This window comes from Suncus etruscus, chromosome 7 (assembly GCF_024139225.1).
Source record: "Suncus etruscus isolate mSunEtr1 chromosome 7, mSunEtr1.pri.cur, whole genome shotgun sequence".
NCBI classification, from domain to species: Eukaryota; Metazoa; Chordata; class Mammalia; order Eulipotyphla; family Soricidae; genus Suncus; species Suncus etruscus.
This window is the reverse complement of record NC_064854.1, coordinates 44572568-44594453: the sequence shown is the minus strand read 5'-3', so window position 1 is coordinate 44594453 and position 21886 is coordinate 44572568. Positions and strand designations below refer to the sequence as shown.

The 21886-nt window shown below is 36.4% G+C and overlaps 1 protein-coding gene across 5 annotated transcripts in view; it reads left to right on the top strand.

The window, feature by feature from the left end:
* CDC42BPA (CDC42 binding protein kinase alpha) overlaps positions 1-21886 on the top strand; it is a 277597-nt gene that overhangs the window by 68768 nt on the left and 186943 nt on the right. For all 5 annotated transcript variants that reach the window (XM_049776391.1, XM_049776390.1, XM_049776389.1 and 2 more), the window contains exon 3: positions 14353-14436. In XM_049776391.1, coding sequence (XP_049632348.1) covers positions 14353-14436 — 84 coding nt within the window. The remainder of the gene's footprint in view (positions 1-14352; positions 14437-21886) is intronic.

Genomic DNA, 21886 nt, shown 5'->3' with positions numbered 1-21886 from the left:
CAAGTTTAGCTGACTTGAGGTAGCTGTGGAATTCCAGTTGCTAATGATATTGATAAGCTTCTAGGCTTTTTGCCAGAAGATCTCTTCAGTGTTTAATCCATTTAAGTTCATAATATGTACAGAATGAAGGAAGACCATTTCTGTCTTTAAACACTTGTTGAGAGGCTGAAGAAAGAGTATGGTGGGTAGGGAGGGCATTTGCCTTGCCAACATCTGGGTGTGGCCTCTCATTAAAAAAAATAAAACATCTAAAAATACTTCTTGACTTTAAGAATGTAGAGCAGGGGTCTTCAAACTACGGCCTGCGGGCCACATGCAGCCCGCAGAGGAGTCTGATCCGGCCCGCCAGCAGTGAGCGCTGTTTGGTTGCCAAGATACCTGCCAGCATATACACTCAGTGTATATCCAAATATCAGGAACCATGCACTCAAAATGGTAACCATCTTTGGTAGCTCTTATGCCTGTGAACAGACTTTTTCAAGAATGAAACATCTGAAATCTCCAACCAGATCAAGATTAACTGATGCCCACTTGCATCACTTGCTACGGCTGGCAGTGACAAATATAGAACCGGACATTGACCATCTCATTAGCCAAAAGTAGGCCCACAGTTCCCATTGAAATACTGGTGCGTGATCTGTTTATTCATAAATGGTTTTCATTTTATTTATATAAGATATGTGCAGTGTGAGTAGGAATTAGTAGCTCATATAGTCCGGCCCTCCAGCTATCTAAGGGACCATAATTCGGCCCCCACTTAAAAAAGTTTGAAGACCCCTGATGTAGAGTTTTGCTTTAGACGTAGAATAAATTCATTTATTGACTTAAACATATATAACCATATATATTTTGTAATCACTGAAATGCAAAGTTAACAAAATTATTCACAGTTGAATTTCAGGCATACAAAGGGACACAGATTTATCTGTGTCACTTCTCCACACTAATGTCCCCAATTTTTCTCCAGCACCTTTGTCTACCTCTATGGTAAACCTTTTATTTCCATGAAATAAAAATATTGGGGGCCAGAGCAATAGCACAGCGGTAGGAAGTTTGCCTTGCACAGGCCCGATCAGGGATGGACCCCAGTGTGATTCCCGGCATCCTATATTTGTCTTCAGTAAGTGACTTCCATTTCAGTGAAAGCTTGGATTTCTTTACTCAGTAAAGAGTAATTTCTTTAGCACATGCAGTGCTTCTAAATACAATTTTCCTTATTAAATAATAACAAAAATTAAAGCTTTTATCTCTTCTGCTTTTCTCTTTTTGTTAATGATATACTTATTAATCATGTATTTTAAATATGTGCCATACTTTTATTTAGTGTTATAATCTGATTAGCAAGAGGAAAAATGTAGTGAGCAATAAGATCAGTTTTATAATTTTGGAATATTTCTAAATTTATATTTCTTTATCAGCAATAAATTTTGAATAATTTTATTAATATTAATATCTAACCAGGAGACCAGAGTGAAACAATAGTGATTTAAGTTGCTATCTGTTCATGTGGCCAACAACCTGTGCATTACTGATAGGCTCCAAACAACAAACTATGTAACTAGCTCTGCCTAGAGGGAAATAGTTAAAAGAACTGGACTATATGCTTTGCATGTAGAGCTCTGACTTGATTTATTGATTTATTTATTTGGTGATTGGTCTTAAAAGATCTTGTTTTAATCTCTGGCACGAAATAGTCCACTGTGTTTGCAGGAAGTGAGTGTAAAGAGTTTTTTTCGAGCACAGTTTGATGTGCTTTCCCTCCCTTCCAAAAATCAAACTAGCTTCTCTTGCCCTTTTCCCTGTGTTGGAATATTTCTTTGTAAACCTTTTTTTCTAATTACTTCACAATTGTTTATAAGTGGATAATCTAACATTTATTTAACAACAGCCTTAAACTAAAATGTATATTCCATGAATATATTTTCTCACTCTCAGTTCATTGCCACCTTTGCTCTTTCAGTAGGATCTATTATATAGTAGGTTCTTCATAAATATTTGTAGAATGAATAAATCATTTAGACTACTTTTTTCTATATATAAATTAAGTTATTCCAGGAAGTTTTGTACTTATTACTCTCTGCATTTTTAATGAGTGAGTTATTTATTGTAAATTATATTTTTAAAGGGGAATATTGTTGGTTGAGATAACTAGCAAAGGTACATGATTTCGGATTATTTTCTTCATGAAATAATATTGTCTGTGGTTTCTGTTTTTATTTATGATTTGTTAGAATAAAAAAGTTGCTTTTCCCTTCTAATTGAATGTCTTTTGATTCAAGGAATTGCTAGTGATCTTGGAACAAGAATATAGGGGTTTTGTTGTTTGTAGAGAAAGATAACTTTGAAATGGAATTTGGTCAAAGCAATGAGTGATTTGAGATACTAAGGAAATTCATTCTATGGGATTGGGAGGCTGAGAAGTATATAAGTAATGAGCAAGTGGAAAAGGCAAAAATATGCTCTTGTGGCAGGGATGTTGCTGAGTTGTGGACCACATTCCTTGTTTCTGGGAAGTCCTGGGTTTAGGGGAGCAGGGTCGGGGGGGGGGGGAGAGAGAATGAGTGAGTGAATAAGGGGCAATAAGGGAAGAAGAGCCCGATTCTGGGATCAGGACCTCAAATGGTTCTTTTAATCTTGAAAACTCTGCCGACACTTCTTACTTGAGCTCCAAAAAGAAAAGAAACAAGAAAAGTAGACATGTAAAAACATTTAAAGATAGTACAGAGAATGAGAAATATCTATTTTCTGTTAAGTTAATTGTTTGGTAAATAGGAATAGGACAAATGGTAGTAACCAGGTGGCACTCAGTATTTTAGAAGACTGATAAAAGGACAAGGAATAGTGGAACTCCAGGTGGACTTTTGGGTTCCACTGATATTGATTTATGGACAGAAGGACAAATGATAGTAAAAAAAAGTCTTTTTTTTTTTTTTTTTTTTTTTGTGCCACACCCCGAGTTGCTTAGGAGTTACTCCTGTTTCTACACTCAAAAATCACTCCGGGCAGGCTGGGGGACCATATAGAATGCCAGGGATTAAATCTGGGTCTGCCACATGGAATGCAAATCCTCTACCCACTCTGCTATTGCTCTGGCCCCAACATATCCTTTTTTAAAATGAAAGACATGGAGAAAAAGGATAAGGCCTGGAGAATTACTTACAGTTGCTCATTAGTGCTAAGTGAGGTAGGGAATTCCTTAAGAGCAGAAGTTCTGAAACTTACTTAGTCTATTGCTCCTTTTTCAGAAAAAGCAAGCAAGCAAACAAAGAAAAAAACCAAACAAACCATACAGCGCCCCACTTATTTAAGTGAACAAACAGAAAACCATACCCTCCAAACTTGCATATGGGACTGCTACAACTACTTGTATTCCATTCTAGTTCCAGAGTTCCTCATCTGGAAGTAAAGTGGTCCAGGTTGGAAGATACTGCTCTAGAACACTAATACTTGAAAGAATGAGATGCCAGGCTGTGGAATGGGCTACCCCAGGCTGCGAACTAGCTGTTCTGGACTTGAATAAATTCTTCCTGGATCTAGGCAGTTCTGAGATTTCCTGAGTACTTCATTCATAATGTGACTCAATACTTTAATGGATTACTGATAATTTATGAAAGTTAGAGTGAGGTTTCTTTTTTCTTTACTGCTTTATTTTTCCTCTTTTAAAAGTGTAAAATAAAACAATAAAGAGAGTAAAAGTAATTTAAGAGAGTGACTTTAATAGAGTAATATTATCCTGAGTATAAATACTTACTCATTCTTTTTTTTGGGGGGGGGTTGGGTTTTTGGGCCACACCCGGTGGCGCTCAGGGGTTATTCCAGTCTGTGTGCTCAGAAATAGTTCCTGGTTTGGGGGATTATATGGGACGCTGGAGGATTGAACCAGTTTGCCCTAGGCTAGTGCCAGCAAGGCAGATGCCTTACCGCTCCACACCACTGCTCCGACCTCACTTATTCATTTCTGTCAACAATGCCTTTTTAAAAACTGAAAATAGAAGCATCATTTATGTAACTCATAAAATAAATGCCTAAATCCTGGGGAACAATAAAGGAGCAAGATATAGGTGAAAATCAACAGCTCTACGAGTTACAAACTTTCTCGCTGTGACTCAGTTGTTGCTAGTTACTGCTGCTTCACTTAACGTTGGGTTTTCCTTTTTGCTTTCAGGAAACCCTTTAACTTACGCCCTGGGTGTTGACTGTCCACAGTTTCCTGGTGGCTCACCGCTTCTGCCTGTTCCAGCCTTGCTCCGGCAGCTTCAAGGCTTCTGGGCTTCAGAGCTTGTTGGGAAAGCTTGCTGCTTTGGCCTGCTACCCCTGCTTCAGGTGTCAAAAGCTTTTAATTAGCTTGCTTCATTTAATTACTATAACTAGGCCCTATGTTTCTGCACAACCTGGTTCTAACGACCGAAAGAATTATATTTAGCCATTCATTCTTCTTCAAAAACTCATATTCTGTAGCTCTTTGAACTCAAGGGAGAGCATAAAAGAGATGTAAAGTTACTGAACAATTTTACTTTTGAGAGCCTCTGCATTACTGGGCTTAGTCTCCAATGTGCAGCGATGCATTGTATTTTTATAGCAGTATCTGTTCTGATTGGAAGATAACTGTGTTTTACCACTTTTAAAATATTTTGACTATTGTTGCTGTAAATATCAACTATGTCTTCACAGACATAGCTATTAAGTTCCATGCAGTTGTTTTTAGTTTGCTTGTTAAGGAAATGTACTATTTTTTTTCTATTTTACATATTTTGGATACAATTGGAACAGTAACCAAACACTTTATAAAATAATTAGTACAATGATTTCTACACATTTTAACCATGATTACCATGTCAGTAGGTATAAAGATTATAGACACGGGGCCAGAGTGCTAGAACAGGGGATAGGGCATTTGCCTTGCACGTGTTGACCCAGGTCCTATTTTCAGCATCCTATATGGTCCCCCGAACACCTCCAGGAATCTGCACCCCTGAGTGCAGATCCAGGAGAAATCCCTGAGCACTGCTGAGTGTATGCCACCCCCTAAAAAAAGATTATAGTCCAGATGAGTAGGAAAGCTCTTAAGAACAATACAGTTCTTATAATAGTAAGGAACACTAGCTCTGTAATAGTACAGTGAGGCCTGTGGAACCTACTGTATTTTACAGTGGTGTACAATATATGTAATGTAAGCTTAATCTAGTGACAAGCACCAAAGTAAGCTGTCTATAAATAAGCTATTTGGTTCTTTTGTTACGTTATACAAGGGAGATTAAAAAAAAAAAAGCAGCTGGGGCCGGAGAGATAGCATGGAGGTAGGGCATTTGCCTTGCATGCAGAAAGATGGTGGTTCAAATCCCGGCATCCCATATGGTCCCCCAAGCCTGCCAGGGGTGGTTTCTGAGCATAGAGCCAGAAGTAATCCCTGAGCACTGCCAGATCTGACCCAAAAACCAAAAATAAATAAATAAAAAAAATAAGCTGCAGATAGTAAATTATAGTCAACAGTGATAACAAAGATACTCAAAACTAGAGTTTATAAAGTGGAAATCTTTATTTTTTGGGGGGGGGCATACAAAAATAGATAGTAAAGGCCAAGTTGTAAAGTGTGGAGTATCTATTATTTGCTGTGTTTTTTTGGGGGGGGGGGTTGGGGGTGGGGGTGGAGACAGCACATCTCCAGCAATGCTTAGGAATTACTCCTGGTTCTGCACTCAGTATTTATTCCTGGCTGTGTGTTTGGAACCATATGGGATGCCAGGGATCGAACCTAGGTCAGGTCAGCAGCATGAAACTGAGTGGCCTATTATTTCTCTATTTCTTTGGTCCCTTTTTATTGTTATTTAGAGCCATTCCATCAGTGCTGCTGCTGCTTCTTGGCAACAAATGAGCTGGTGATGTTACCTGGAGCGCTTGTGTGCAAAGTATTGACTTGTGCTTTTTGAGTTGTCTTCCCAACTGGAGGTCAATACTTTGAAAACTGCATACATAGTGACCAGAGAACTAGAGAAAGTAAAGTAGGTAGGACACTTGCTTTGCAAGCAGTTTATGCTAGGTTCCATCGTGGCATTGCATACCTTTCCCTGCTGCCAGGAATGAGCACACAAGCACAAATAAGCTTTGAGAACAGCTGAGTGTGACCCAAATCAGCTATAAAAATATTTAGGTTTTGGTCCCACACCCAAAGGTGTGGTTCAGTGTTCATGAGTTACCTTGGTTGTGTTCAGTGGACCATAAGTAGTGCTGGAGCTTGAACTGGAGATGGCCACATTCAGGGCAATCACCTTATCTCTTTTTCTATCTCTGCAGCCACTGAAACCATACATATTGTTAGGGGAGTAATTGAAACTAAAATGACCTGAGACATACTTAATAAGTCTTCAAATACATAATGATGAATTTTACCATAATTTGTTATTTTTGAGTTTTGCTATTTGCACAGTGGTATTGATACTATATCACTTTCTATCTACATATCCATATAAATTGGAAACGATTCCTTATTTATTTATTTATTTTATTTTTTTTAAACGATTCCTTATTTAGTCCACACATGTTTATTAATTATTGATTCTCGAGCACCATTTATATCCAAATGAACATATGATAAAAATAGTTCCTGTTCTTATACAGCTTATATTTTAGTTGAATGAGGCAAACAATAAGCAAAAATGGATAAGTAGAATGTATAGTTGTGAAATAATAAGATCTAAGGGGAGAGGAGTGAAGAAATGGGATATAGTTAGAAAAGGCAGGTGCCTTTTTAGTGAGGAAGTGAGAAAATCGCAAACATTTTGACTATATGGGGGAAGAGTATTTGGCATTTGGTAACAGTGGTCCTGAGTTGGAAATGAGAAAGGCAATGAATAATGTCTGAAGAATTACCTAGGAAGAAAGTAGTGTGAGATTTAGGAGATTGGAGAGCTAAAATAGTTGGCCTTATAAATCACAGAGGGGATTTTGATGATGATTTGAAGAACAGTTAGAAACTACTCCCTTTTTGGAACAACTGGCATGTCCTGAGCTGCATCAAAGCAGGAGCATTGTGACCACTGGGTTAAGAGTAGATTGTGGCAATGCAAGCAGATCTACAGAGGGTAAAAAGGATAGTCCAGCTAAGATACAGTGATGGCTGGGAATTGACTGGACTAGAGAACTATGATGAATTCTGGTTATATCGGAGTCTATATTATAGAACTACTTTTTCTTGGATACTAAACATTTTCTATAATGTAATAAAATTTATCTGCTGTATCTATAAATATTACCGAAAGTATGTTTAAGAATGCACTGGTTTGTATTTGTTATATACTTGCTATTTGTTTATAATTTTCTTGTTTATAATTTTCATGCTAATCTTCTCTGTCGTTCTAATTTTAGTATATGTGCTGCTGAAGCAAGCACTTTGTTTATAATTTTCTAATGGTGCTTTTAATGTGACATCTTTAAGGACATATATATTTAAAGATGTATTTATTGTGTTAAATTTTATAATCTGGGCCCAGAGAGAGAGCACAGCGGTGTTTGCCTTGCAAGCAGCCGATCCAGGACCTAAGGTGGTTGGTTCGAATCCCGGTGTCCCATATGGTCCCCCGTGCCTGCCAGGAGCTATTTCTGAGCAGACAGCCAGGAGTGACCCCTGAGCACTGCTGGGTGTGGCCCAAAAACCAAAAAAAAAAAAAAATTTATAATCTTCTGTACTTTCCATTTTGATTAAATAAGGGCCTTTTTGTAACTGTGTGTGTGTGTGTGTGTGTGTGTGTGTGTGTGTGTGTTTTGGAACACACCCGGTAGTGCTCAGGGGTTATTCCTGGCTCCAGGCTCAGAAATTGCTCCTGGCAGGCACGGGGAACCATATGGGGCACCGGGATTCGAACCGATGACCTCCTGCATGAAAGGCAAACGCCTTACCTCCATGCTATCTCTCCGGCCAAGGGCCTTTTAAAACATACTGTCCTATTTATAGGTCATGAAATCTAGAACCCTAATTCTTTTCTGTTTTACAGTACCAAATGTTTATTTTTAATTTATTTTTATATAATTTCTTTAAGCACTGTGGTTATAAAATGTTCCTAGTTGGGTTTCAGTCATTGACTGTTCACTTTCCTTCACCAGTGTAACTTTCCTACCATCAGTGTTCCCTATTTCCCTCTTCCCTTGCCTACTGCCTATCTTCCGGATAGGCATTCTATTTCTCTCTCACTATCATTGTCACAATAGTTGTTGGAGCAGTTCTTTCCTTTTTTTGTTTGGTAATAAAATATCTTTATTTAAAAAAATATTTAAACACCACAATTACAAACATGTTTATAGTTGGGTTTCAGTTATAAAAAAGAACACCCCCTTCACCAGTGCAACCTTCCCATCACTAATGCCTCCTATCTTCCTCCTCCCCCACCCACTGCCTGTATTTGAGACAGGCAGTCTATTTCTCTCACTCACTACTATTTTCATGTTGTTAGTGTATTTATTTCTCTAACTGTGCTCCCCACTCTGAGTGGTAAGCTTCATATTATGGGCTGGTCTTTCTGGCCCTCATCTCTATTGTCTCTTGGTATTATTACCTTTTATTTTTCTTAAATCCCACAGGTGAGAAAGACTACTCTGTGTCTCTCTTTTTCCTTCTGACTCATTTCACTCAGCATAATAGTTTCCATGCCCATTCATATTAGGCAAATTTTATTTATTTTTCCTAACAGCTGAACAGTATTCCATTGTGTACATATATATAATATATAATATATATATATATATATATATGTTTTTATAGCCACTCATCATCTGTTGTTGGGCACCTGGGTTGTTTCCATATTCTGGCTATTGTAAATAGCACTACAATGAACGTAGGTGTGCAGAGATTATTTTTTTATTGTGTTTTTGTATTCCTAGGGTATATCCCTAGTACTGCTTTTACTGGATCATAAGGGAGCTCAATTTTCAGTTTTCCAGAAAAGCTGGACTAACAGAATTCCTACCAGCAGTGAATGAGATTCCTTTCTTCCCACATCCCCCACCAGCACTTGGTTGTTCTTGTTCTTTGTGATGTGTGCCAATCTCTGTGGCATGAGTTGGTACCTCATTTTTGTTTTGATTTGCATTTTCCTGATGATTAGTGATATGGAACATTTTTCATATGCCTTTTGCCATCTGCATTTTTTCTTTAAGGAAATTTCTGTAGAACCTGGATTTCTATGTGTACCCTTTTATGTTTAGTTTTCTCTCTCTTAAATAAGAATAGGAAAGTTGTTTGTAATGTTAAAGGAATGGAGTAAGATCTATTTTATTTCATTGCTTCAGATATTTTCATATTCTTTTAATTTCCTTTCTTGGTTTTTGGCAGACACTTCAATTTTCTCCCAGCTTTCTATCTCCTGAGTTTGTTCTTGGTGGTGCACAAATTGAACTTAGGGTGCCAGGGATTGAACCTGGCCACTTTTTGTTTTTGTTGCAAGTGTGGTACATGAAGTACACACCAGCAAAGCTCTAGACTTACTGTTCTCAGGAATCACTCCTGATGATGTTCTGAGAGCCTTAGGAGGTGCCTAGAATTGAACCTGGGTTGGCCAAGCATCTTACCTGCTTTACTTTTGTTTATCTTACCTTTGTTCTTCCACTTCGTATTCATAGCCACTGTTATCAGTTTGATAATTCAAGAAATTTTCTCAAATTGTCACTTGCTATTTTATTACAGTATATTTCTTTTCTAGAAAAGTTTGCAGGTAGCTCATGAAATTCTTCTAAGCTGACTTTGGAAATGTTTTTCACCTTTTAGTAGCTTTTTTTATCTTGATTATCATAGTGTTTCATGTCAGAGATGAGAAGTGATATTCATATATATCACATTCCGTATTTTAAATTTTAATTTATCCATATGTCAAAATTTTATTCTGAGTGGAAAATGTAAAAAAGTGAATAGAAATATCCTAGGATTATCTGATTGTGTGATGTTTCATTTTTTTCTTTCCTTTTTGTTTTATTTTGGAGGGCTACACCTGTGATGCTCAAGGGTTACTCCTGGCTATGCGCTCAGAAATCGCTCCTGGCTTGGAGGACCATATGGGACGGCTGGGGGATTGAACTACAGTCCATGCTAGGCTAGCGCTCACAAGGCTCACAAGGCTTACCTCTAGCACCACTGCTCCAGCCCCTCATGCTTCTCTTTCTTAGTATACTTATGACTTAGAAATTTATAAGAATATAGAAAATAAGTGTACAAACTTAAAAAGCTTACATAAAAAGCATACTTTAAGTAGATATGGCAACCTTTCCTTATTATACTTTATACATTTTTAACAAAATTAATAATTTTTTATCATTTATAATTAATCCTATTTATCCTTTAGAATATTTACTTCTAGTTTTTACTATAGGACACCATTTTATACTGAAGGCTATAGGTTAGCTTTTATTTTTAGTTTAAGGTATTTTTAGCTATATTTTAATGTATATGTGTCATGAGTATAAGAAAGTTAAAGATCTAAAAAGTTTTTATTTGTTACTTAAATTATTCAGTTATAGTTAGTGATAGAACAAATAACAATTAAGAAGTTTGGCTAGGGGCTGGCGAGAAGGCATGGAGGTAAAGTGTTTGCCTCTCATGCAGAAGGACGGTGGTTCAAATCCCGGCATCCCATATGGTCCCCCGTGCCTGCCAGGGGCAATTTCTGAGCCTTGAGCCAGGAGTAACCCCTGAGTGCTGCCAGATGTGACCCCAAAACAAAAAAAATGAAGTTTGGCTAAGGGGCCGGAGTGGTGACGCAGGGTGTAAGGCATCGGCCTTGAGCACTAGCCTTGGACAGACCACGGTTCGATCCCCCGGTGTCCTATATGGTCCCCCAACCCAGGGGTGATTTCTGAGTGTATAGCCAGGAGTAACCCCTGAGTGTCACTGGGTGTGGCCCCAAAACAAACAAACAAACAAAAAAAGAAGTTGGGCTATAATGTGCCTAGTACAATTCTTAAAGGTACTTTATGCTTTATTGACAGGCAGTTATAATAAACACTATACTAAAGGGCTTAATGCATATTGAATACTAATAGCCAGGCCCTGTTATACTTATTTTTATTGATTAATTTAATCTTCACTATAATTTTTAAGGTAGGTACTATATTAATTTATTAGGTTGATGAGAAAACTGAAGTGTTTTTGGGGGGATAAAGAGGCCACACCCAGTGTGGGGTTACTCCTGGCTCTGCCCTCAGAAGTTAACTCCTTGCAGACTCGGGGGACCATATGTGGTGCCGGGAATCAAACCTGAGTTTATACTGGGTCATCCGCCTCAAAGGCAAAATGCCCTTCCGTTGTGATAATCACTCCGGCCCCAAAACTGAAGTTTTGAAAGATTATTTGTCTAGATTAATACAGCTGCTGAAAGAGCCAAGTAGTCTAAACATTGCCACTAAACCAATATTGTTCAGTTGATTTGGTTTATTTCTTATAGCTTATAAATTCCATTTATGGTTCTAGTAATTATTAGAATTTAGATAATTTAGTGCATATATACCTACTTTCCATAACATTTCTGTTGGGATTTGGAGCAACACTTTATAGCAGATACATTTAAATGTATTAGACTAAAGAGACAAAACTTGCAAAAATGTTAGTCTGATATTACAGTGTTGCAAAACAGGATGTGAAAACCTTTTGGTTTTTAGAATAGTAGGTAAAGGTTATGGATCTCTTAGAGTACTTTGAAGAATATGCTCAATTTGGGTTGGTGTATACTTCCTAGTATTACTACCTTTATTACTTTTTTCTCTCCTACTACTTTATTGCTGTTTTTTTTTTGTGACTACTTTTCCTATGGCTTGTTTCTTTTCTGCTCCTACTATTTTTGCCACTAAACTACTATTGGTGCTAATTGTAATTAGATAGTTTTGTACTCTTGCATTGAATATTGGTGAATCATTAATGCTAGGAGTACTTTTCCCACAAACTGACTTGAGAAGTCCTTTTATCCATTCTGTGTTCTAAGTTCTGCATTTCCATCTGTGACAATAGTAAAAGACTTAAGTGATACTCTTTCTTCCTGTCATATCTTCCTTGTTGGCATTTATAATTTCCTTTTTACTTTTGATTTATATTCCCAGTTTTGTAACATATATGTGATCTGCGCCAATACTTGTATTTTCAGCTGTTTATTTGTTTTGCCTTTTGAGTCATACAAGTCAGTACTCAGGGATTACTCATGGTAGGCTTGAGAGATCTTCTGGGCTGCTAGGGATCAAACCTTGGTTGGATGTATGCAAAGCCAACACTCTACCTGCTATACTATAACTTCAACCCTATCTTGAGCTTTTTATGTTATTGACTGTTGGAGTTCTTATACAGCCTCCTCCATTTTTCTCAGCTTTGCTGAAATAAGATTGACATAGGACATTTGTAAGTTTAAGGTATAGAGTGATGCTTTGGTTTCTATAGATATTTCTTGCAAAATGATTATTCAAAGATGTTACCAACTTCTTTACCTCAAATGATTACCATTAATTTTTATTGTTGGTGGTGATAAGAACATTTAATGCAATTTAGAGTATATAGTACACAGTACTATGTTGTTTATTAGATCCTAGAACTATTTAACTGGATGTTTCTGTCCTTTAAACAGCATCTAATTTCTCCATTCTCTTGGCCCTGACAGCCACCATTCTACCTATGCTTTTTTAGATGTAACATTTGAGATCATAGTACATATTTTTGTCAGACTCATTTTACTTACTGTAATTTCCTCCAGTTTCTTCATGTTGCAAAAGTAGGACTTATATCTATATATTCCACACCTTTAGCCATTCAACTTCATTAAATATTCAGATTATTTTATCTTGGTGTTTAAGCATGAACCTATTAGGAGAACAATTTAACTCACATCATTTCTCAAGACATGACCAGATATGATTATGATAAAGTGATGGCATTTGAAAATTTTCTCTTCTTTCTCATCATTTTAATTGATGAAAACTCTAATCCTTGTCATTATAATCATTCATAACCATTTCAAGAATGGTCTAATTGTATATACTATAGTATTATGCACTTATTTAAATTTATGGTAATTCAATTTTTATTGCAGTATAATCCAAATATAGATTCATTAAGTATTCTTGATATGTACATTTTATCCTGTTGCAAGTCAGCCCCTGAAGAGGTTGACTGATGGAGGGATGGAGGATGAGGTCTTTCCCCTCCAGCTCGGAGCACGTGTCTGCCACCCTGTTCAGCCGACGGTTCTGAGGTGAAACGGCGAGTAAACAGCTCGCAGACAGTCAGGCTTGTGGAAATATTAGCTTTATTCGGTGAGTCCAAAGACTCAGCATAAGTTCCAGCCAAAAGCCTTTCGCCTTCCACAGACCCTTGTTTTTGCCCCTCAGAATCAGGTACCACCCAATGGTGGGATCAGATATCACCCAATGGTGGAAGCAGAATCAAGTACCACCCTAGTGTAGGGGCAGAATGCCAGATCACACCCTAGGGTAGGGCACAATCACAGTCACAATCAGGGTAGGGTCAGTAACATAATAATAATAACAACATAATAATCCCCTAAAATATTTACATACACAACTTTATCCTATTTTTTAAAATAAATTGACAATTTCCTTTATCCTTGTATATATCCCTTTGAATTATTTGAAGATAATGCTACATGCTTTTTGCGCTCTCTCTGTACATTAGGATAGTATTTGTTTTCATCTCCCTGGATGTTCCATAACTGTAAACATCTTCTTTGAACCTTTGTTTTGTAGTTTAATCTCAATCTTAAACTGAAAGAGCATTTAGTGGAACAGACAAGTAAATGTAAAAAAAGAAATGTAATTAGTTTATAGAAGGAGACAGTAGACTATATCTGTATCTGATAGTTTTGATCCATAATTAAAATCTAAAGTATAGAAATAGCTTCTTTTTGTTGAAAAGAAATAAGTTAAGCCTGCAATTTGTAAAGCTATTTATCTTAATTTGTTTTTTAGGTCTCATTGTGTATGTATTTGGGATTGTGGTTTAGTGTTTGAATCTATGTTGCTATAGAAACAATGTTATTTAAAATTTATATTTTTTAATCTCCTGAAACATTTTGTTTTATCAGCAGACATTTTTTTTGTAGCATCTGCTAATTTCAAGTTATTTCAAGTTATACATTTGGTCCATTACATAGTACTAGAAATTGTTTAAATTCTGGGACAGAAAACTTGACTGAACCACTTTAAACATGGGATTATTTGTTGGATACATGTTTACTAATATAATTTTTTACTATTTAGGATTTTAGAACTTGAACTGCATGGAAATAATTAATTTTTTTTAATACAGAGAGGAAAAAGGAAATTGAATGATTGAGAAAATTTATTTGAGTTTTAAAAGTATGTTTTCTTTTCTAGGTTGCTGTGGTGAAACTAAAAAATGCAGACAAAGTATTTGCCATGAAAATATTGAATAAATGGGAAATGCTGAAAAGAGCGGAGGTAAGATTCAAATTATTGAATATTAAGATACTTTGTAATTTTTTTAATGAACTATAATTTTTAATAAGGTTATAGAGAACTAAAAGATTCTTAAATATTATTTGGTAGACTTATTCTTCCTTGCACATGAATCTTACTTGTCTCTATGCTTCATTGCTTGCTTGTATTTTTTCCTCTGGGGAAACCTATGTTCTCTCTTGAACGCATTTCTTCTTGTTCTCTCCTTTCATGTCTTTCTAAGCAACTTCCATTCGATAAACGATACCTTGTTTCCCTTAAAAATAAATAATTTGATAATATGTCCATGATGACTCTATCTTTTTAGTACTATGAAACAATAATCAGTTTACCAGTTTACTTAAAAATTACAATAATAGGGGCCGGGAAGGTGGCGCTGGAGATAAGGTGTCTGCCTTGTAAGCGCTACCAAGGAATGGACCGCGGTTCGATCCCCCGGCGTCCCATATGGTCCCCCCAAGCCTGGGGCGATTTCTGAGCACATAGCCAGGAGTAACCCCTGAGCGTCAAACGGGTGTGGCCCAAAAACCAAAAAAAAAAAAATTACAATAATAATATAAAAAATCACAATAACATGATATTCTTAGTTAATTTTAGAGCTATATCAAATGGGAACTCATGTAATGTGGGGTTTACTTTTAGGAGGCTGGAGAGATAGATAACTTTAGGAGCTGAGCACATACTGTATAAGCCAAGTTTTTCGGCACAAAATTTGTGCTGAGAAACCCGAACTTGGCTTATACTTGGGTCATACAGGCTATTTGATTTGGTGCACGTGCACTGATTTTTAACCATTTATTTACAATGCTTTACTGTCTTAAATGGTTTATTCACTTTATTAAAGTTGCCATTGAATACTATGGTTTAAGTGGTATATTAATGGTATACAGTATATCAAACAATCATGTAATAAAATGTAATCATGTATTTATTTATTTACTTACTGATTTCTTAATTATTGCAATTGTTTTGGGTATATATTTTTATTTTTGAAATTTACCAGTGACTGCTGCATTTTCCACCTCGGCTTATACTTGAGTTACTAAGTTTTCCCAATTTTTAGGGTAAAATTAGGGGGGGCTGGCTTATACTTGGGTTGGCTTATACTTGAGTATATATGGTACTTTGTGTGCAGGAGGCCTGAGTTCACATCAGCATTGCCTAGTCTTCTAATCACTTTCTCAAGACACCCTAAGCACAGTCAGGAGTACTTACAAAGCATTCAAACCAAAGGAAGAAAAAGAAAATAACATATGTAAATAAGTTTCTTCTGCAGGAAAACATTTTATAATGGTTGATATAACTATGGTCATTCTGTATTCATTTGTATTCTCTTCCAAGTAAAAGTAGGGATTTTCAATATGTTCTGGAAATTGTTTGCTATTCTATACAGTAAAATTTGTTTTATTTTATATTATTAAGAAATTGTAATTAGTTTTATGCTACTACTAGATTTGAGGGAAATATTTACTTAGAGCAGTGTTAAAAATATCTATCTTGGGCAGTTGGAGATATTGGACAGGGCTTAAGATGCTTGCCTTCTATGCAGCTGATTCTGGTTCAGTTCTCGGTATCTCACGTGGTCACTCAAGTGTGATCTTGAGCACAGAGCCAGGAGTAGCCCCTGAGCAACATTGGAGAAGGGTTTTGGAGGTCCCTTGCTGTGATGAATCATAGTGACAATAGAATACTTAAAACTTAGTCAAGCACAGCTTCCTGGTATAGAAAATATTCAGTAAATATTTTAGGGGTTTGATATCCAGCATCCCATAAGGTCAGAATCTGCCAGAAATAATTTCTGAGCGCAGAGCCAGGAGTAATCCCTGAGCACTGGGAAGAAGAAGAGGAGGAGGAAGTGGAGGAGAGGAAAGGGAAGGTGGGAGAAGTAGAGGAGGAAGAGTTGTTGTTATTCAGTTTTTTAAATTCTAGATTATGTTGCTTAGTAGACTGTATATTAGAGTTGACAAGTAGAAAGACCTATAAGAAAATCATGAACGAAAAAAAAAAAGAAGATCATGAACCAGTTAGCTTTTAGATATATTTTATGTACGAGAATTTAAAGCAATCTGAAAAGAACTAAAAACAAGGAAATGGAAAAAAAAATTCACTTAATGATAGATACAGTGGAAATGAAAATACTTTAGTAGTAAAACTCAAGAAGCTAGTAATATATTTTGGCATCTAGAATTAGTAGCATTTTTGCTGAAATTTTTGCCTTTTGTGTTTTTTCCTTGATTTGTATCTGCTTAAAATAAAACAGCAGAAATAAAATTCAATAACTTCTTTTTTTTAATCTTTTTTTTTTATTTTATTTTTTTAGGCCACACCGGCGATGCTCAGGGATTACTTCTGGCTCTGTGCTTAGAAATAGCTCCTGGCATGCTCCAGGGACCATATGGGGTGCCGGAAATTGAACCTGGGTTCCTTGATCATTAACTGTTTATCTAAGAGTTTCTTTATGGGTTCTCAGTTTTATTACTTTGATCTGAGAAGCTATTGATATTCCATTAACATACTGATTTGATTAATATAGCTTTATAGTTTAGTTTAAAGTCAGGGAATTGATTCCTCTTTTATTTCTTCTCACCTTTGCTTTGGCTACTCAGGGAATTTTATGGGACAGACAAATTTTAGCATTAATTGTTCTGTGTCCTTGAAGGGATTTTCTTAAGGATTATGTTGTCTGGTATTTTGTCCATAAAGACTTTGGGTAGGACTGATTTTTTTTTTTTTTTGATTTTTGGGTCACACCCAGCAGCGCTCAGGGGTTACTCCTGGCTCTACACTTAGATAACGCTCCTTGTAGGCTCGGGGGACCATATGGGACGCCGGGATTCGAACCACCATCCTTCTGTGTCTAAGGCAAACGCCTTACCGCTGTGCTATCTCTCCAGCCCCAGGACTGATTATTAATGTTATTTTCATATTATTAATGCTTCCAGTCTGAGCATGGAATATTTTTCCATGTCTTTTATTTTCTACTTTATTTAATAATGACTTACAATTTTTGGAAATAAATCTTTTCGCTTCTTTCAAATTGATTTCTAGGTACTTTTAGTACAGTTGTAAATGTGATTTAAAACATTTCTCTTTTATATCATTAACCTTTTTTTTTCAGCTTAACTAGGTTCAGCTTAACTAAGTTTAATTAGACCTGTGCTCCAATCAAATATGTTTATAATTGAATGTGTGCACAGCAGGAGGTGGTAGTAGGTTGTCCTCTGCTTTCTGTAGCCTCTGCAAGCCCTTCTGACTCATAGGCTGGCCTGTCAGATGTAGATGCTGGCACTTAGGCAACTTCTCATTTTGAAAAGGTTCAAAATTTTATGACTCCCTGTTTCCTGTGCAAGACCACTGAAGTATACCTGCTGCAGGTGTCAACCCAGAACAACTGTCTGTTTTAGCCCTGTTTCCTGATAATTTTTTAGGGAAAGAGTATTAAGACTGGAGTCCTGGTTTTTTGCTCACACCTCTCTTTTTCCAGGGCAAAGCTCAGCTCTGCTTTAACCAACTGTTGCTCCTTGCTTCACATTGGAGGCTGGGCTCTCCAGTAGGCTTTTTCAGTGGGTCCCTGTATTTATTTAAGTAGAGCAGAATTGGCCTCACTGCTGCTTTTAAATAATAATACAGATTGGAGTTTCCATTTAAATATTTGTCTCCTTGTCCTAAGAAGCTTCATTACACTACATGGAGATATTTTTAAAAGGTTGATTTTTTTTTAATTTTTTATTTTTAATTATGAGAAAAATGATGCAAAGAGGACAGGTAAAGTTACAGTGAAAGTACAATCGCCCATAAACAGAGTTCTCAGAAGAAATCCCCTTGCTGACGCCTAAATATTGAACTTACAGTCAAAGAACATTAAGAAAAATAAGGCAGAACCCATGTACAATTACTTTGTCCACAAGTCCCCCAGATTGTAATACATTATAACATTTCTTAACAGTACACAAAACAACCTAAGGCCATGAGATTTATGTGACTCCTTAAACATTGAAAGCATAGTATTTTTTATATTTTCATGTGCATACATATTAGTTTAAGTTAACATCAAAACTTTAAGAGGTTTTTTTTTTTAAGGGTTAGTCAAAAGGGCACAGTAAAAACAGTGTTAGAGTGGCAAATATTGTTTGCATAGACCCACCAAAATATGGGGGACATGGAAAGGAAAAGCCTTGGTCTAAATACAAGGAGACCCCGACCCCTGAAGTTTCCTGGCATAAGACCAACACTAGGCTCCAGGCAAACTAGTTTATTCACTCCAATCATTGCCTGTAGTGCCAATACAGTTTATTTTTCACGCAGTCCTATTGTTGGCATCAGGTTTCTGTATTAAAGACCCTGGAATCTGCACATCCTACATTGAAGTCAGGCTGGTGTGGAGTATCCTCTAGTACACCTCACAATTAAGGGGCAATACAGAAAGCCCTGTCCAGTAAGCAGGTCATTGTTGTTGTTAAGTCTTCTCAGTGTTAAGGGAAGTCTTTTTTGAGTAGGTCGATGTCAGAGCAGTGGTAGGGTCTTCCCTGGTAGAGGATTGCCTCCAGGTGATGTTATAGACAACCTTGGATGTTTCGTAGATGTCTTCTCTAGATCAGGGGTGAATGGAGAATGCCCATTCTTCTGAGGCCTGTGCCAGATCTTTATGTCAATGTTCAGGGTGTAAGGTCCCATTGCACTACAAGATTTGTGTGTTCCCATCTCTGGTTGATTTTTTTTTTAAACTTAAAAGTGTACTTACTCATTTCTCACTTCTTTCATTGTTGTTAAGATAATGCTTGAAGTGAAGACCAGGGCTTGCACACTTGCCTGGTACTGGTGTGCAACTTAAAATTCTATTTACTTTGAGAATCATTACACAAATGTCTTTTATTTTTCTCAAAATCCATAGATGAGTGAGACCATTCTGTGTTTATCTCTCTCCCTCTGATTTATTTAACTCAGCATAATAGATTCCATATACATCCATGTATAAGAAAATTTCATGACTTCATCTCTTCTGATGGCTACATGAGGGAAATAGAAAGCCTGTCTAGAGTACAGGCCAGTGTGGGGTGGGGAGGAGGAACACTTGGAACATTGGTGATGGGAATGTTGCACTGGTGAAGGGTCTATTCTTATATATATAAAATGCTAAACAATAATTTAAAAAATTCTATTTACTTATATCTTTGTTTGTTTTTTTGGACCTTACCTGGTGTCGCTCAGGGGTTACTCCTGGCTATGCACTCAGACATTGCTCCTGGCAGGCACAGGGACTATATGGAATACCAGGATTCGAACTACCTCCTGTCCTGGATCGGCTGCACGCAAGACAAATGCTCTAACCGCTGCGCCACCACTCCGGCCCCCTTTTATCTGATTTTTAAGGTTTTTTTTTTTTTTTGCCTTCTCTCCCTTAAGTTTTAGGATGACTCAATTATTAGTTGAAAATTAAAAAAACAAACAATGCCATTAGTTACATTTTTATTACCAGTAAGAAGGCAACATGAGTAGATTTAAAAAAATTTCACATCTTTTTTAAATTATCTAGAGGATTTTGATAGATGTATAGAAATATTGATTTGATTAGTCTACCTGTAAATAGAGGAATGACCAGATATAATTTCATAGAAATGACAGGTATAATTATTATCCTTTAATATGGCCCTTATTTACTTTTGTCAGATATCCTTGTTTTCTTTCTATTTAATGTATTAAACTAAATAATAAATTAATAATACATTTAATACATTTTAATAAATTTAATAATAGCTTTAATAATAGATGAAATTTAAACTGTATGACTGAATATTAAAAATGTAAAATTGTATAATAGCAAAATCATCACAATTATTCAACAGAATAGTTGAATAGAAAATGAGTGACTGAATCTGAAAAGACTTTCTATTCCTTGCAACATTTTCTTCATATTTATTACAATCTGAGAGTGGAATAATCTGCTTTTAAAGGGGTAAATTAGAATGATTTTCTGCATATTTATTACAATCTGAGGGTAGAATAATCTGCTTTTAAAGGGGCAAATTAGAATGAATTATGTGGGGCCAGAGTGATAGTATGGCGGGTAAAGTGCTTGCCGTGCACATGACTGGCTTGGATTTGATCTCTGACATCCCATATATTACTCTGAACACAGAATCAGAAGCTGAGCACAGCAGGGTGTGTACCCTCTCCCCAAAAAATTCTTATGTAGATTTTGTAAAAGATAATTGATGTAGATGTTATTTTATAGCCTTTAGCCATGTTGAATTTCTGGCACTGCTTTATGAATATCAGTCATACATACATCATAGTTTCGTTAGTATTCAACATGCCTCTCAACACTGGAACTTGTGAAATTGGGGCCAGATAATTCCTGGACCAGATAATTGTAGCTGTTCTGAATATTGAAGGACATGTAGTAGAATTATTAACTTGTCTTTTAAGTAGTTTTTCTCTTCTCATTTGGGAAAACTGAGGGCAGTATGACATTATTGAAACACAAAAGGAAGAGTACCCTTCCCATCTGAACAGGGGGCAGTTTGATACCTAAATATATAATCATTTTTCAAGTATTAATATTTAATATTTATTGTTTTTGTTTTTTTGGTTTTTGGGTCATACCTGGCAGCCAGCACTCAGAGATTACTCCTGGCTCTATGCTCAGAAATCTTTCCTGGCAGACACAGGGGACCGTATGGGATGCTGGGATTCGAACCACTCTGCATGAAAGGCAAACACCTTACCTCCATGTTATTTCTCCAGCCAATATTTGTTTATTTTCAACTACACAGTTTAACTTATGTTAAACTCCACGCACAGTTTAATTTGTTCTGGGAAAAAGTTTTCTAACTTAATTTTGTTTATAAGTTATCACTCAGATATTTCTTAAGTTCTATCTATATCTTTCTGCGGGAGGAGGACTGGGTCACATCCGACAGCTTTTGTGTTACTCCTGGTTCTGTGCTCAGAAATTGCTCCTGGCAGGCATAGGGGACAATATGGGATGCTGGGAGTCCATCAAGGGTTCGTCCAGAGTTGGACATGTGCAAGGCAAACACTACCACTGTACTATAATGTTATAATTGTTATAATGTTTACATTATTATTTACATTGTTATAATGTACTACAATCTGGGGTCTTGAGGGACAAAGTAATTGTACATGGGTTCTGTTTTATTTTTCTTAATGTTCTTCTTTGATTGTAAGTTCAAAATTAAGGTGTCAGCAGGGGGATTTCTTCTGAGAACTCTGTTTTTGGGTGATTGTCCTTTCACTGTAACTTTACCTTGTCCTCTTTCTTTGCATCATTGTTCACATAATTAAAAAAAAATCTCTAAAATTAAAAAAAAGTTATAATACTGTTTGTATTTTTTTGTAACAAGTGTAAAGAACAGATAAAGGAATTTTATAATGTGTGTGTGTGTGTGTGTGTGTGTGTGTGTGTGTGTGT